Raw genomic sequence first — 15,261 nt, forward strand, 5'->3', positions numbered from 1 at the left:
ATTGTCTTTTTTGACATACAATAATAATGTATACAGGGTGTCCCAATTTAGAGATATTACGTCATCGTTGATTTTCTTAAATGGCAACACTGTCATTTTGATAGCTATTTTGATAGGGTGTGTAAAGTTATACACAAGTGCAAAATTTCAAATTTTTATTCCCTACCATTTACAAGATAATAAAAAATAACAAAGTTATATATAACAAAGTTAAATAGACATTGCAAAGTAACAAGACACTTACTCAACACACACACTACACATGACACTAGGTACCTAACTGTAAAAATTTACCGTACCTACCATGCCAATGGCCATTCATTGTCGAGGCATTAGCTAAATAAAAAAAAATTAAGCAAATACTCATAATATTTAATTATTGTCAAATTGTCAACTGGCAACGTTATGAGCATTTGCTTAATTGAATTAATTAAATTCAATTATTATTTGATTACTTGTTTTTCATAACTTTGTTATTTTTTATTATCTTGTAAATGGTAGGCAATACAAATTTGAAATTTTGCAGTTTTGTATAACTTTACACACGCTATCAAAATAGCTATCAAAATGATGTGCTGCCATTTAAGAAAATCAACGATGACGTCATATCTCTAAATTAGGACACCCTGTATACATTATTATTGTATGTCAAAAAGGACAATTTGAAATACTAATCGACGGGTCTGAGCATTTTTCAAGAAAACAATTAGTATTTTAATTACTGAATTTATTCCAAATTACAGATATAACTTTGTTATTTTCTATTATCTTGTAAATGGTAGAGAATAAAAATTTGATATTTTGCAGTTGTGTATAACTTTACACACCCTATCAAAATAGCTATCAAAATGACAGTGTTGTCATTTAAGAAAATCAATGATGACGTCATATCTCTAAATTGGGATACCCTGTATACATTATTATTGTATGTCAAAAAGGAAAATTTGAAATACTAATCGACGGGTCTGAGCATTTTTCAAAAAAATAATTAGTATTTGAGATATTGAATTTATTCTAAATTACAGACTCTCTCTGTATATCCTTAACCTATATTTCTTTTAGTCTTGCGATTAATTTTTTTATGTCGTTAGCTATCCTTACGTCTCCATCTAGAAGGCGCCTTCTTTTCTGGAGTTGGCAAGACACCTGGAGAAATCTATGGGGTATAAACCTATTCATTTTCCTACAATAAAGTAAGTATTTTACTAAAAAGGGATAAGCCACAAACGACCTTTAGAACAATCCTAATATTTTTAGGTTCGAAAAATATATCATAAGGGGACAAGCCACACATTTAATAAACATACCGTTCCTAAGTTTATGTTTTAGGAATCGCTGCTACTTGCACATACTGTATAGTCTTTGACATCTTCGGATTTTTCATTTAAAAACGGATCTTGGTCACTGTGTTCAGAATCAAATTTAGAAACGTCTATTTTCCATTAACATGCACGGGATTGTTCCGGCGCCATGTTGATTACTACTGTGGCTTGTCTCCTTCTGTTGCAAAATAAAGTTATGGTGACATAACGGGACTTACTACAGCGGCGCCATCTATGAGAAATCAGCTGAAATTTTCTGTTTGGGACATTAATATGGCCTTAAAGTGTGCGACTTCTACATTAACTCATTTTTGACGAAATTGTGGCTTGTCCCCTTCTGGTCCCAAGGTCTTCATATATTCTCCACATTGTTGTATGGCATGGAGAGCTGGACCCTTACAGAGACACTAATGAAAAAATTGGAGGCCTTTGAGATGTGGATCTATCGACGGGTATTTATCGAATAAGAGTTGGGTTGATCGAATAAGAAATGCAACAGTCTTACATTGAATTAATAAGAGCACAGAAATAACAAAAACAATAAAAATTCGAAAGTTACAATAGTTCAGCCATGTAATGAGATATCCAGAGAGGTATAACCTTCTACACCTCAGGATACAGGGCAAGATCGCCGGAAGAAGAGGCCCAGGCCGAAGAGGAACATCCTGACTCCGAAATCTCCAGGAGTGGTATCAAGAGACCACCGCTAATCTATTTAGAGCTGCTGTAAACAAAGTTATTATTGCCAATGTGATTGCCAACGTTCGATAATCGGACAGAGTACTGAAAGAAGAAGAAGAAGAAGAAGAAGAAGAAGAAGGATGTAAAATTAAATGAAAAGGGACATGAGGAAGGGGAGATAAAGGCAAGAATGCAAAAGGAAACAAAACATAATATGAAGCATTGGGATCATTAATGAAATTCAAATATGTCTTATAAAAAACAAAAATTAGGTGCTTAAAATATCAGAAATATATTATATTTTAGAAAGATGGAAGAGGAATATATGAAGAGCCATATTAGTGCAGTCAATGAGTGCAAGAACAGGTTATAACCTCCAAATTCTATCCTACTGCATGGATTTTAATGAAATTTTAGGAATAGCCTGAAAATATCTCCTTATTCAAAGTCTACCTTATGCCGATGTGTGCTTTTGTCTTGGGGGCGGTTCCCACCCCTTCTCGGGGGTGGAAAATTTTTTGGTTAAACAACTACGGAAGTTGCTAGAGAACCTAATTCTAAGCAAAAACTGTTCTATAATTTTTTTTCGAAAACTCAATACTTTTTGAGTTATTCGTGGTTGAAAATTGGCCATTTTCATTGAAATAATATAACACCTTTTCAAACGGTTTTTTGCGAATACCTTAAAAACAATGCACCTAATTAAAAAAATTATATAAAACATTTTTGCAGCTCATAAAAAAAAACAAAGAGAGTCGTTCCTTCTTCAATCTTCTAGTTATAACACAAAAAGAGATATGGTAGGTAAAAGAGTTTGTTTTTTTGGTGCATGCTCAAATCAGTGTATTCAACTTGAAATAACAGAGAAACGGTCGATTTTAGGTGTATAATGCTATGCATACCTTTTATTGTGCTTGAAAAGTCCTTTCAAATAAGCAATATTAAATGTCGATTACATTCAAACTAAGCGAGATATGCTGCAAAATTGATGACTAACGAATTTTAAGAAAAAAATTGAGAAGTATATTTAACCCCTCATCCACAAGAATTTAAATGCATCGTTTTCCTTCTACAATACATTTTACTACAGTGTTATTTTTATGTTCAAAAAGTTGAGCGGGTTTAAAATGAATGTTTTTTCAAAAAAATAAGATCAAATTATAGAGCGCACATTTAAATTTTCTTAAAAATCTTCCTTTTTCTCCATGTAACTTAAAAATGATAAGAGATACGGTTAAAAAAATAAAATCAAAATGTTTATCTAGAAGAAACCTACATTTTTGTATGGCATCTTTTTTTTGGCATCTCTTATCATTTTCGAGTTACATGGAGCAATAGGAAGATTTTTAAGAAAATTTAAAAATGCGCTCAATAATTTGATCTTATTTTTTTCAAAAACCATTCATTTTAAACCCGCCCAATTTTTTGAACATAAAAAGAACACTATAGTAAAATGTTTTGTAGAAGGAAAATGATGCATTTAAATTCTTGTGGATGAGGGGTTAAATAATATACTTCTCATTTTTTTCTTAAAATACGTTAGTCATCAAATTTTTTAAAGTTTATCTCGCATAGTTTGAATGTAATCGACTATTAATATTGCTTATTTTAAAGGTCTTTTCAATCACAACAAAAGTTATTGGTAGCATTATACACCTAAAATTCTAAAATCGACTGTTTCTCTGTTATTTCAAGTTAAATACACTGATTTGAGCATGCACCAAGAAAACAAGTTTTTTTCACTTACCATATCTCTTTTTGTGTTATAACTAGAAGATTAATAAAGGAAAGAATCTCTTTGTTATTTTATAAGCTACAAAAATGTTTTATATGGTTTTTTTAGTTAGATGCATAGTTTTTAAGGTATTCGCAAAAAACCGTTTGAAAAGGTGTTATGTTTCAATGAAAATGGCCAATTTTCAACCAGGAATAACTCAAAAAGTATTGAGTTTTGGAAAAAAAATTATAGACAGTTTTTGCTTAGTATTAGGTTCTCTAGCAACTTCCGTAGTTATTTAAGCAAAAAATTTTCCACCCCTGAGAAGGGATGGGAACCGCCCCAAGACAAAAGCACACATCAGCTTAGGGTAGACTTTGTTTCTTGGTCTATTCCCTACTTACTGTGAAAATATCACGTCAATCGATATAGTAGGATGGAATTAGGAGCCACATACCCTCATTGACTGCCCTATATATGGATGCGAGAAAACAGATGGCCAGTGGAGAAGAAGGAATAATAAAGAACTCGAAGAACTATATAATGAACCAAAAATATTTAGGACACATTGAAAGAATAGGAAAGGAAATAATGCCAAAAATTGTACGAATCACGAAAGCCAATACAAAAAAAGAAGAAAAGGCCAACAAAAACATGGAAGGACAGTGTATCTGAATCTGAAGACTATTATTTGCAAAATGATATTCACAGCAAATTTTGCTTAATATTGGTAATGAGTTGGAAGCAACTGCTGAACAGTCTATGTTATCTTTTCATTTTCAACAATCATTTTCATCAGGAATAAATTAGTTGACTAAATATGAATATCTCCTTGTAAAACATGCTGTAGGAAGCCAATATAAATAGAAAAGGAATTATATATCACAAAAAGCATCAATGCCTGACGTTCGCTAATGATATGGCAATAGTAGCAAGAAGCAAATAAGAAAAGGTCCGGATAACTAAAGAATCAGAAGGAAAAGCGATAAAAAAGGACTATATATTAAGGACATACAAATGAAATAGATGGACTACATACACCAAGAATATGTAGGAGCAAAGTATTTAACAGTTCAAACAAATAATGATACACAGGATTCGAGGAAGTTGAGTGTTTTGAATCCATCTATCCATCCAATGGCACTACAGCCCAAATCGAGCCTTGGCCTCCTTCAACAAGCTTCTCCAATCATTTCGATTTAGCGCTGTTCTTTTCCATGAACACGTTCCCAGGAAGTTCCTGGCATCCTCATCGACTTCGTCTTCCCATCTCTTTTTAGGTCTTCCAACAGGTCTTTTTCCCTGCATTCTTGCATTTAGCAAATTTTTGGGGATTCTATTCTCATGCATGCGAACCACGTGCCCTGCCCACCGTAATCTCTGCAGTTTAGTGTATTGTGCTAGAGTTGGTTTGCTATATTGCTCGTATATTTCTCTATTATACCTAATTCGCCAGTTGTTATTTTCACTTATTGGGCCCAGTATCCTACGTAATATTTTTCTTTCAAACACATCTAATGCATTGGCAGATTTCTGTGTCACCACCCATGTTTCACAGCCATAACTTACTATGGGCCTGATTATTGTTTTATAGACCTGGAGTTTTGTTTTCTGGCGTACGTCTCGCAATTTGAATACGTGGTCCATCGCGAAATAGGCTTTATTTGTCAGCACAAGCCTTCTATTTATTTCCGGTTCTTCTTCATTGCTTGCGACCAGATCCATTCCTAGGTATGTGAATCTTTGACGTGAGTGTTTTGAATATCTAGGAATAACTATAACACGAAAACTAAATATAGAAGACATTAAATAGGTTGTAAATAAATAAATCCATACCAAGACCAAGAGGTACCAAATTAAGAATATACAGAACAGTTATTAGGCCTATATAGTTACTTATGCATCAGAGACATTAAATAAAAAGCAACAAGAAATGGAGCAGATATGGGAACAACAAGTACTACAGAAAATATTTGGAGGAAAAATGATGAACAGTGTTTGGATCAGGACAAATGAAGATATGCCCAGCATACAAAAAGTAATAAAGACATATAGCTAGAACACATACAAAAGATGCCAGAGGGTAGACTACCGAAAATACTACGGGCAAGTACAATTGAATTATGTCAGAGAGATGGCGACACAGAACAAGGTAGAAAATTGTTGTAGAAGATGATCTAAAAAAATTGGAGGGTGAAAGCAATGGACAAGAACGGATGAGAATGGTCAATCAAGTCATAAGTGTAGTAATCTGTGCTCCTCGGGACTGAAGGTGATACGGATAATTGAAAAGCATGGATAATCCGAACATGTATTTCTTATGTATAACACATATTATGTATGTATACACATACAGTTGAGTCCTCGAGTCTTTACCCGTGCATCATTAATACCTAGTGAGATAAAACACATACTTTTTATTTAGCATCATTCTCTTGCATGCATGAAGTTAATGACAAACCAGCTGCCGCCTGTTATTTAAGTAAAAACACATGTTATTTTTATGAATGATTAAGGCTCAGTGTATTGAAGAGATAGGTACAAAGAAAGACGATTGGGGATGTCTTCACATATTTTAAGTACAATTTCTGACGTTTTGGTTTGTTTACTTTTGTGGCTGTCAGTTGTTGAATTTTTTGCTGTTATTTTGTCGAGTTTTTGCATTTTGAAGTTTTTTATAGTATACAAACAGTTGTTTTCACAACTAATTTTATATTGGAGTTAGAAATTTTGTGATAAGTTTATATTATTTTAAGATAAATTTTGACGACGTACAAAGCTAACCTCATTGTTGACACAGTTGAATGCTTGTGTTTAAGGTTCCGCCAAAGTGAATAAAAGAACAAAAAGAAAACATGTTATTGAATTTTTTTATAAATTGTTTATTTATTTATTAATCAATGATAATAAAATAATTTATTAAGCTAGGTACTTCAAATGTAGCTGTAATGATGCACCAAAATTTTAAAGCAAAACTTAAATTTGACATTCTATTTATTTGATAACGTCAAATTTTATAATAACCCGTGATCGGAATAATATCCATTTGCCATTGCGTTCAGTAAATTTCCGACTTATTTCGTATGCTTTAAATGATGACGCACGGGTAAAGACTCGCGGACTCAACTGTACATATAATCTACCACAAAAAGATAGAAAAAATAAATCTTTCATTATGAGTCTCCCTTTCGGTGTATAGAGTTTCTGTCAAGTGATTTACAGTGACACTATTTTGATAAAACCTCAAGAATGCTATTTGAGTAATAGAAAATCATAGCACAGATAAGCCACAGCCCGGATAATCGGGGTTCTACTGTATAAGCAATTTTTTTGTTTTAAATAATACTGTTATTGTAATATGCCAATTTTAATCAGTCGTTTTAGTCCCGACATGTCCAAAAAAGCAAAGTTGTGGAAAAGGACAAAAAACATCTCTGTGACTCTGTATCTAAGGACCAATTTCTCATATCGAGTTCAACTCCAGTTTAACCTGAACTTTTAGTGAACGTCAGTTTAAAGTCAAAATCGTCTTTCTCAATTCACGTTCAACTGATGGCAGTTTAAACTTGAACGATGCTGGAGCGCTGGAATTCAGCCATTCCAAGATTTCAGAACCCAGTTCAGATGATTTCATGGATTACACAAGTGTTGTATTAACACGAAACGCTGTCATAATATAAATATAACCTATTTTATTATATTAAGCCTAACGATAAACGATATAGTATATTGTGCAACAAGTGCAGAAAGATACTAATTTCTCACGAGTTTGAAAACTTGCGGTACGAGCGCAAGCGAGTGCCGCAATTCAAACGAGTGAGAAATTATCTTTCTGCACGTGTTTCACACTATACTTTTTCTACAAGCACAGTTTTTCCTAAAAATAAAAATCACAATTTCCAAACGACGATTAATTATAATAGGTACCTATATGATAAATTTTAAACTGTATTTAATTAATACCTACTAATCAATTTAAATTCCTTATACCTAAATAAATTACACAGAAATCAGTTAAAAAATTAATGCACTGCCTTAATTTGTTTAAATTTAAACAATTATTACACATTATTGACATTATATTTATGCAGTCACGGATTTACACAAAACCTACTTCATTCGACGTCTCTTGCACAGGTTGCTAAATCCTTATTGGTTATTTGATAATTATAAAATGTTTAATAAGAATAAAATTGTAAAATAAAACAGTTGTAACAACCATAATTTAGTTTCTATGCTATAGTTAAATATAATAATTGTCTTATAGGTTATATATTTGTCTAAAGTTTAACCACGGATGTAAACAGAATATAACGTTACTCAGAATGCGGTAGTCCACGGATGTAAACAGAATATAACGTTACTCAGAATGAGGTAGTCAACTGTGCAGAAAAGAACTTTGCGGCACAGAAACGTCACTTTGCGGCATAGAAACGTCACTTTTCTGCACACTAATGTCAAATATCTTATACTGTGAGAAAATATCAAGTTTGCTAACATAAAACCGTGCAGAAAAGTGCACTTTGAATAGTGGTTGTAGAAAAACATTATTTTTGTTTTTATAACATTTATTTATAATTATTAAAATGACTATTTGACTATAAATACTTAAATTTAACTTTATTCAAAAACAGCATAAAAAAGGTCGTACAAAATGGCGATAGTCTTTTACCTTTTGCCATCTATTGGCATTTCTCGAAAGCTGTAGAATGTGCACTGACATGAACATGAAATGAGAAATGCATTCCAAACAAAACCGAAGTTCACCAGCGAACTTCGATCAACTGAACCATAGATTAACACAGGTATGAGAAATCGACCCTAAAAGTAGTAAAAAATGCAAAAGAAACAAAAATCGATTTTTTTGGACATGTTGGGTTTCTGAAACGACCAATTTTCAATTACCAGTACATAATCAAGTGTTCGGTAAATTTTCTTTTCAATTTTAACAATAAGACGTAACATGCATGTTAATTTTCTTACCTAACCATAGTTGTAGCCTTTTGCAAGGCAATTCCCCAACTTTCAACGAAATCATAGTTTTTCCTTTTAGAATACTGAATAACATCGTTAGCCAAATAAAACAAATTAAGTCTTTGTTCCACCTTCACCCGTTTCAAAACATTTAGCCAAGCATTAACTATTTTCTTGTGGTAATTTTTATATTGCAGACACCATTGGCAACAGTTGTTGATAGCCTCTTGAGAGTCTTTTAATGTGGTAAGTTGTTTCTCGAACTGCAAGATATCAAAGTCGCCTTCTGATATAGTTTGGGTCCCCATCAGGAAACTGTAAATATTACTGGTAGGTCTTTCCAAACATTCTATACAGTGATACTATTTTACATATTAATTATGTATCATATACTCTACTTTCCTTCTGAAGATTATATTCTGTATTGTACTTCTTGAACATCCACGTTTATAATGAGTTTATTATACAAATGCCGATATTTAACTGAAGACCTAAAATCTAAAACACACAATCTTTTCTTGACTGAACACTGTTGTATTAACAAAGTTTTCATAAAAGGATACCAACAATAGCAATATATGTACACAAATTGTTTTAAAAAAGGTTCAATGCGTGTGATAATATATTGAATTAAGCATTTCTGTCAAAATACAAGCAACCATTTATAAACTTATTGTGGTTATTTTAATGTCGTAACTGTCTGTCAATTGTCACTTATCAATTAAGACATTTCAAATCGGCACATTAAATTTGAGTGTTTTGTGCTATTTATTAAAAAAAACGCTGTGTCTAGGTACACGCTAACGTGTACGCAAATAAAAAGTTAGGTACACGCGAATTAAACTTCATCAAGCCCGTGACGTCATTATTTAGCGTGCGCAGTGACTTTATATTACACGCTATTTTGTTTGTTGTTTCTTTGATAGAAAATATTTTTATTAAGGGAAGGGGAAGGGAAGCAAAACTATTCAGATGTTTTAAACTTAATTGTAATAAAACAATATGCATATAAAAGTCAGGGCCCCCGCTACCATAAGTGCAAAGTGTGTAATGCACACGGGCGCCATCCTTTAGGGGCGCAAAAATTGAGGATCAAAAATTGCAAAATATTTACAAAAAAAATCAAAAAGCAAAAATTAATTTTAAAATAAAAGTTGAGAAATTAAATAGATCAGTTTTACTTTGTTTGGATGACATTATTAGTCTTTCTATAGATATAAAATAAAAAATCCTGCTATAAAAATAACAAACACCAATTCCGTAGACAAAACTGTAGATAAGAAATACCTAACTAAGCACTGATTTCGTGGAAAAATTCTAAACATGTAAGTAGTAGTGTGTGGGCGGTAATTCTATCTCATCTATAAGCCAACGATTGTGTGACACTCAAATGATGAATCGACAATATTTGATAATCGCGTACCCATCAAATAACTAATTAGACCAGCATGTATCGTCGTCCCCGTTAGCGAAATTATTTCGATTCGATTTTTTTGCAAATTACTCAAAATGAGGTCTTTATAACAAATCCAGAGAGCCAGGCGGTGCCTTGGTCGAAAAATTATTAAGACAAATTCACAAAAATAATTTTTTTCATTCGAACCAATTTTTTTAGATCGCTTGGGTCATTCTGAGTAAAAAATGCCTCTTGTCATTTTTCACTAAAATTAATTGTTGTCGAGTTATACACGATTTAAACTTTAAAAATGCGAGAATGGCCATTTTTAAGGCTTAATAACTCGATTAAAAATTATTAATCTGAAAGTCAAAAAGTGACGAAGTCAAAGTTTAAAACCCCTCCTTCAAGATCCTGAAGAAATTTTTGTCATTATTTTATTACAAAGCTGTTGTTTTTAATTATTAACAATTAGCGCTATAGCCCAAGCTGTATCGTTGCCCCCGTTAGCGAAATTATTTCGATGGTTTTTTTTTGCAAAAGCTTATTCAAAAAGAGGTCTTTATAACAAATCCACAGGGTTCCAGGACGTACCTTGGTCGAAAAATTGTTTAAACAACTTTTTTAAACAAATTCACAAAAATAATTTTTTCACTTCGAACAATTTTTTTTAGATAATTTGGGTTATTCTGAGCAAAAAAGTTCTCTAGTGATTTTTCTCTAAAATTGATTGTTGTCGAGTTAGGTATATGGCCATTTTTTCGCATTTTTCAAATCTTAAATCGCGTATAACTCGACAACAATCAACCTTAGAGAAAAATGACAAGGAACCATTTTTTACTCAGAATGACCATAGTTATCTAAAAAAATTTGTTCAAAATGAAAAATTTTCTTTTGTGAATTTGTTTAAAAAAATTGTTTAAACAATTTTTCGACCACGGCACCGCCTGGTACCCTGTGGATTTGTTATAAGTATTATGGTAAGTCCCGTCTAAAGGTACGTTTTTACTGGCGCGGCTCGCTCGTTTAATCGCTGAAAGATCGTCGCTGAACAGGGTTGCCAGATTGGGGTATTTTCCCACAATTTCTTGGTAATTTGAAACCGTCTAGAGGAATTAAAATTGCGAATGTACATAGAACTGTATATTATACCCTCATATAATCGAAGACGATAGGACCTATGAATTATTTCCAGGGCCTCTGTTAATAAGTAGTATAATTTTGGTTTACTCTTCTTTACATATGACTACTACTTCATTAAAATGTGCCAAAAATTTAAATTTGGGAGATTTGAGCTTCAATTTGAGGGAATTTCAGTTTCTAAGTGGGAGATTTATAAAATCACATCTGGCAACTCTGTAGCTGAACAGTGAATGCGGTGTATCTGATTGTGCGTGTGGTTGTGTGGATTGTAGGAGCCGTTTTGACTGAAGCGTCTATAACCTTTGTATGGGCGAGTCGAATAATATATTGCTTATATTATTCCGACGACTTTAAAACAGTACTCCCGGTCGCCTTTCTAAAACCGGAAGTCCTAGGTCAAGTTTCTCACCTTTAGTACCATCCTTGAATCATAAGCTTTCGTTCGACATCTCATCTGTCATTCTACCTAGTGGAATGACGGAGGAGTTATTTTCACGGACGACGAACAGACGGGCAGACAGTCATGAAACCAGAAGTACGTATATATTTGTTCTCATCTTGCTATAGCGCGTCGAATATTACATCGCTTGTACTATTGACTTTAAAATAGTACTTGCGGTTGCATTTCTAAAAGCGGAAGTCTTAGGTCAAATTTTCTCACCTGTAGTAGTATCCTGGATCATAAGCTTTCATTGGACACCTAATTTTCATTCTACCTGGTATAATGAGGAGTTATGTTTACGGACGGACGGACAGACGACAGACGGACAATATTAATATTATTATTCAAAGAAAACAATTATTGTTAAAATACATGCGAGCAGAGGAAACAGAGGATAAAGAAAGAATTGTCCAATGCTACAAGATAAGAAAAACATGCAATATTTAAAAGAAGACATAAAGAAGGATACTTCAAAATTGTGATAAACAACCATTTATTAGGAAATTATGAAATGATACATACTTATAAAAACAAGCTTCACTTCACAAAAATTTCTCAAATACAAAACTCCGAAACACGCACCGCCAACAAATCACACAAGCAGTATACCGCAATCAATGCTCAGATTCAGCGACGATCTTTCAGCGATTAACGAGCCAGCCGCTGCAGTAAAAACGTACCTTAATGGACAAAATTTGAAAATCGCGTTACTCTGGGTTCGCCATCCACAAAAAGGTTGGATGTTGTGAAGTGAGCAAAAATGTTCTCGGGTTAAGTCTAAACCCTCTATGTGTGAGAAGATGGTCCAGCAGAATTGATTCAATAAAGCCCCTTAAACTTTATTTAATTAAGATTTGCTATAGTGTTATTTGTTCCTATTTTGCTTTATTTGCACCTACCTACCTACCTTTAAAAAAAATAAATAAAAAAATTAGCAAAATGCCTTAAGGGGCGCCAAAATCATTTTTTGCACACAGGCGCCAGTAGTTCTTACGGGGGCCCTGATAAAAGTATATTCAGGTTAGCAAAATAAATATTAGTTAACATGATATTATACAAAATATGTACTGCTAAAATAATTTTTATACGTAAGTTAATTATACCAGTTTATATTGGTGTTTATTTATACAGGGAGTTGAACTTGTTACGATTTTCATAGAAAATTAGTTATAACTTTGTAAATACCCTGTATAACATAATAAACCTTTATATTTTTGTGATATGCAAGTTAAGAAGATTTCGAACATAAAATAAAATATAGAGTGTTCCATTTAAAAAACATAAGTTTGGTCTGCCACTATATATTATCGAAATATATAGTGACATTCTAATTAATTTTGTAATATGAAGCTCAAAGTTTGCTAAAATTGCTTTATCACACTAATCAAAATGCCCCGTATATTTTATCTTATTACTTCTGCTACCCTTAAAATCACCAATTTTTGTCTTTTATCTTTTTCATACTGTTTTAGAATGTTGTTAAACTCATTAAAAGAACTAAATAATTGTCCACACTGTTAATTAAAAAAAAAAACACTAAACAAGTAAAAAATAAGGAAACTCTTTACGAATTAATATTAAAGTGTAAACATAACGCGATTAGACAAATTCTAACCACACTCTAAAGGAAAGGCCGCGTCCCACCATCAAATAATTTGATCAAACTGGTTTGAGCAAACTGAAAGTGACAGTTAGTGACGTCACATCTAGTTCATTGTGGATAATAATGAAAAATTTTAATTTTAAATAAAGTACAAACAAGTTAGACAACTCAATACAAAAAATTTGATCAAACTAGACTGATAGTGAGAGCACAGATTTTTAGAATTTCAAAAAACTGCAATTGTGACGTCACTTTGACGTACTTCCTCAAGTACGTCAAGTTTGCTCAAATTATTTGATGGTATTAATAATATACCACAGCATAATATACATAACATAATATACCACAGCATACACGCGGCTCAAATTAGCGTGTACCAAAAAACCCAGTCATAGTACACGCTAAATAATGACGTCACTGACTTGACGACGTTTAAGCGTGTACCTAACTTTTTTATTTGCGTACACTTTAGCGTGTACCTAGACACAGCGTTAAAAAAACCGTTTTATGTTATATCTGCATATTGATAAATAAAATAATATTAATAGTATTGTATGTACTTTAGCTCAAAATATGACTATTAAAATCGCTATCGAAATACAAATTATTATCTAATAGCTGGTGTAGTTTTATAAATTCTACTTTTCAAGTATCCCAATAAAAATAATCTTTAGGATTTAAATCGGGTGAACAAGGAGGCCATTCAATACTACTTTATCTGCCAATCCATCGTCAGGGATATAAATAACACCGAACATTTACACCAAAATGAGCTCTGCTTAACGGCCTTCAACGAAATTCTGCATTAAAACTTAAGTTCTATTGTAATTGTAGTTTACAGTAATCCCTTTTCAACCGCGGGGGTTACGTTCCGAAGAGAAAGGCGCGGTTGGAGAAGGATCCACGATCCAAAGAAGAATATATATGACATAATCCCAATTTGGATAGAAAGAAATATGAAACATGATGAAATTGCATATTTGTGAAATAGTATTATCATATGAACAAAAATAAAGACGCTGATATCAGCGATCAGCGTCTACAGTCGCCGGTATTTTAAACCTTCCGAACCATAAACTAATTGCCGTAGTCTTACTACTAAGACTAAAAACAAGCGCCAGTGGCGTATCATGAGTAATTTAACGCGACTGGTCAAATTATAAAATATTCTCATTAAAGATTCAACAGATATCGCAACCGCGGATAACGAGGGATTACTGTTACAGTTTTTTGTCTACCTGTTCGCATGCCATCTTTTACTCATCCAGTTTCTTCCAACCGCTCTATAATTTTTTGTACTATCACTTTATGAATAGAATGGTTTGAGAAAGTACCTTTGAGCAATTTGACTGTCACTACAAGGTCCTTTTCTATCGCTGTAACCTCATTAAAAACCATCTTGATTGTAGAAATTTTAATAATAATGTTGTTCTGAAGCTATTTTCTTGTGGCATTTTTATAATCAAGTATATTCAAATGGGAAATAAGCCACAATTTTACCTAAAAATGATTTTATTAACGTTTCGACGTCCAAGTCGGGTGTCGTTGTCAAAATACAAAATAATACTAAATAAACAAAAATGTTGTTGCTTAGTAAAAAATTCTTCTAATAATTTATTTAATCTGACTCATTTATATCGGCAATTCAGACACGTATTATACATTTTAAAGTAGACGACTTTAAAATGATATTGCCAATATTGATGAGTTGCGTTCCTGGGACGACTTTACTAAAAGATAGTTCATTCGATTACATGAGATCAATCCCAACTCAAGAATATCCGCCACAAAAAATCATAGCATGTGATCTGTCTTGTGATACAGGTAGAATGCAGTAGGATGTGGTTACCCATATTAAAGGAGGAAGTCAATAGAAAGAAAATACCACAATTAGTAACATATCGAGTTAGTACATATTTAGTATTATTTAAAATATCAAGTCAGAATTTTGTATTAGTTTTGAGAGTAAACTAAATGTAAACC

The 15,261-nt window shown here is 32.6% G+C and overlaps 1 protein-coding gene across 2 annotated transcripts in view; it reads right to left on the bottom strand.

Moving 5' to 3' along the window:
- The window catches only part of LOC114345346 (regulation of nuclear pre-mRNA domain-containing protein 2), a 76,725-nt gene extending 67,341 nt beyond the window's left edge, over nucleotides 1-9,384 (bottom strand). The window contains exon 1 of one of the 2 annotated variants that reach the window (XM_050643416.1): nucleotides 8,704-9,384. In XM_050643416.1, the coding sequence (XP_050499373.1) occupies nucleotides 8,704-9,002 (299 nt within the window). In that variant the 5' untranslated portion in view covers nucleotides 9,003-9,384. The remainder of the gene's footprint in view (nucleotides 1-8,703) is intronic. The other variant, XM_050643415.1, reaches the window with a different exon arrangement.
- Nucleotides 9,385-15,261: the final 5,877 nt, after the last annotated feature.

Source organism: Diabrotica virgifera, chromosome 2, assembly GCF_917563875.1.
Source record: "Diabrotica virgifera virgifera chromosome 2, PGI_DIABVI_V3a".
In the NCBI taxonomy this organism is placed as follows: domain Eukaryota; kingdom Metazoa; phylum Arthropoda; class Insecta; order Coleoptera; family Chrysomelidae; genus Diabrotica; species Diabrotica virgifera.